Source organism: Etheostoma cragini, chromosome 15 (assembly GCF_013103735.1).
Source record: "Etheostoma cragini isolate CJK2018 chromosome 15, CSU_Ecrag_1.0, whole genome shotgun sequence".
Lineage (NCBI taxonomy): Eukaryota > Metazoa > Chordata > Actinopteri > Perciformes > Percidae > Etheostoma > Etheostoma cragini.
The window spans coordinates 1213692-1215975 of record NC_048421.1 but is presented as its reverse complement, the minus strand read 5'-3'; the positions used below and the strand labels follow the sequence as shown (position 1 = coordinate 1215975).

Sequence of the window (2284 nt, the reverse complement as noted above, 5' to 3'; positions counted from 1 at the left end):
TAATCACTACTTTTAGCATGTATAGAGCAGCATATCTCCACCAGACTCCATGTAAATAATCAGTACTTTTAGCATGTACAAAAACAAAGTTAAATATCAAAGCAACGTAACTACTTTAAAAGGTATGAGAAACATTGTGGCTGTGTGGTGCGGTCCGTACCGTATCCGATGACCAGTATCACCATGACAATCATGACCCAGACCATGATCCCTGCCAGGAAGCGCAGAAGGACGATGAAGAGCAGGCTGGTGAGCATGGCGATAACCAACCCTCTGGGGGGGGGGGGGGGGGGGGGGGGGGGGGGGAGAGAACAGTGTGAGGAGGGAAGTCTCCAAAAAAAGAGGTAATTTCTACTTACATCTTCATAGAGTTTGCCTTAGAGACACACAAAAACATTAAACATTAACATTAAGAAGAGTAAGGAGGCTAAAGGGGAAAGGGAGAGAGGGAGCGAGCAACCGATGAAACCAGCTTCATCATTTTATTACTTTGTTGTAGTACTTTTCTTAATGTCAAGTGCAAAAAGATTATTAGAAGTAATAAAAAAAAACACAAAGAAAGAAAATATGGCCGCAAAAAAATGCACAAAAAATAAATTAAATATAATAAATAAATAAAAAAGGGGACGCCTCAACTGTGTGTCTGTGTGTGTGTGTGTGTGGTTGCATGGGTTTGTTTGTGTGTGTGTCTGCCATTGCGTGTGCGTGTTTGTGTGTAGTTGCATGGGTTTGTTTGTGTGTGTGTGTGTTGTTGTAGCGTGATTGTGTGTGTAGTTGCATGGGTTGGTTTGTGTGCGTGTGTTTTGTGTGTGTGTTTGTGTGTAGTTGCATGCGTTTGTTCGTGTGTGTGTGTGTTGTTGTGGCGTGCGCGTGTGTGTGTAGTTGCATGGGTTTGTTTGTGTGCGTGTGTTGTGTGCGTTTGTGTGTAGTTGCATGGGTTTGTTTGTGTGTGTGTGTGTTGTTGTAGCGTGATTGTGTGTGTAGTTGCATGGGTTTGTTTGTGTGCGTGTGTTGTGTGTGTGTGTGTGTGTGTGCTGTTGTGTGTGTGTTTGTGTGTAGTTGCATGGGTTTGTTTGTGTGCGTGTGTGTGTGTGTGTGTGTGTGTGTAGTAACATGGGTTTGTTTGTGTGTGTGGTTGCGTGCGCGTGCGTGTGTTGTTGCGGGTGTGGTGTGTGTTGTTGCGTGTCTGTGTGTGCGTGTTGCGTGTTTGTGTAGTTGCATGGGTTTGTTTGTGTGTGTGTGTTTGTGTGTGTGTGTGCGTGCGTCCGCGTGTGTGTAGTTGCGTACGTGTGTGTGTGTGTGTGTGTGTGTGTGTGTGTGTAGTTGCGTACGTGTGTGTGTAGTTGCGTACGTGTGTGTGTAGTTGCGTACGTGTGTGTGTGTGTGTGTGTGTGTGTGTGCATGCATCTCCACCTACAGTATGCACTTATTAGAAAATGTAATTCTTCTTCTATCCATGTGCTCTGGGTCCAGTCTCTTTGCACTCGAATTCGATCCAAACGGGAAAAGAAGCAGAAAAACAAACGTAGGTGTGTGCGAGACTCACATCAGGATCCAGTACCAGGACTGCGTGTAGTCCTCGAAGATCTTCATGACGACCTGGCGCGCCTCGATGACCACCGTGGCGTTCCTGAGGAGAGAGTCCTGAGTGTTTAGCGAAGATTAACAACTTGGAGAAATTGATTGGAGTCATTTTTTTTTTTTTTTTTAGGAAAAAGAAAAGTCAGAATTCTCTGTTGTCAGCTTATTAAATATGAATATCTTCTAGTGTCTCTTCTCCTCTGGGACAGGAAGCTGAATGTCTCCAAGTTGGGGACAAAACGAGACATTTGAGGACAAAACGAGACATTTGAGGACAAAACGAGACATTTGAGGACGGCGTCTTGGGCTTTTTAGAGAACACTGATCCACTTTTTCCACTATTTCCTGACATTTTAGAGACCAACATACTGATAAATTATTTTAAATGACAATGTTTTGGGCCTTTATGATACCTCACCTGGTGAAACAGAATAATTATTCATTTAACTAGAGAATCCAAAGTGTTAAGTAACAAATATTAAATGCAGCTCATCAAGAACTAAACTTCTAATTGGATTTTTATTTTATTTAACCCCGGCGTTGTCTTCACCTCCGGGACCCTCTCGTGTCCCTCTGTGTCAAACTGACTTATTTGGGGTTTTAAAAACAATTCTTAAATAAAATCTTACTTCATAATCTATTACCAAATATTGTCTTTATCTCCATTTCCAACAGCTGAGATAACATCTATGTTTAGGGAATG

General features: G+C 42.7%; 1 protein-coding gene across 1 annotated transcript in view; it reads right to left on the bottom strand.

The window, feature by feature from the left end:
* The window catches only part of LOC117958108 (choline transporter-like protein 2), a 7784-nt gene that overhangs the window by 5147 nt on the left and 353 nt on the right, over positions 1 to 2284 (bottom strand). Inside the window, exons 2-3 of the mRNA XM_034894368.1 lie at positions 1547 to 1630; positions 161 to 273 (exon numbers count right to left, since the gene is read on the bottom strand). Coding sequence (XP_034750259.1) covers positions 161 to 273; positions 1547 to 1593 — 160 coding nt within the window. The 5' untranslated portion in view covers positions 1594 to 1630. The remainder of the gene's footprint in view (positions 1 to 160; positions 274 to 1546; positions 1631 to 2284) is intronic.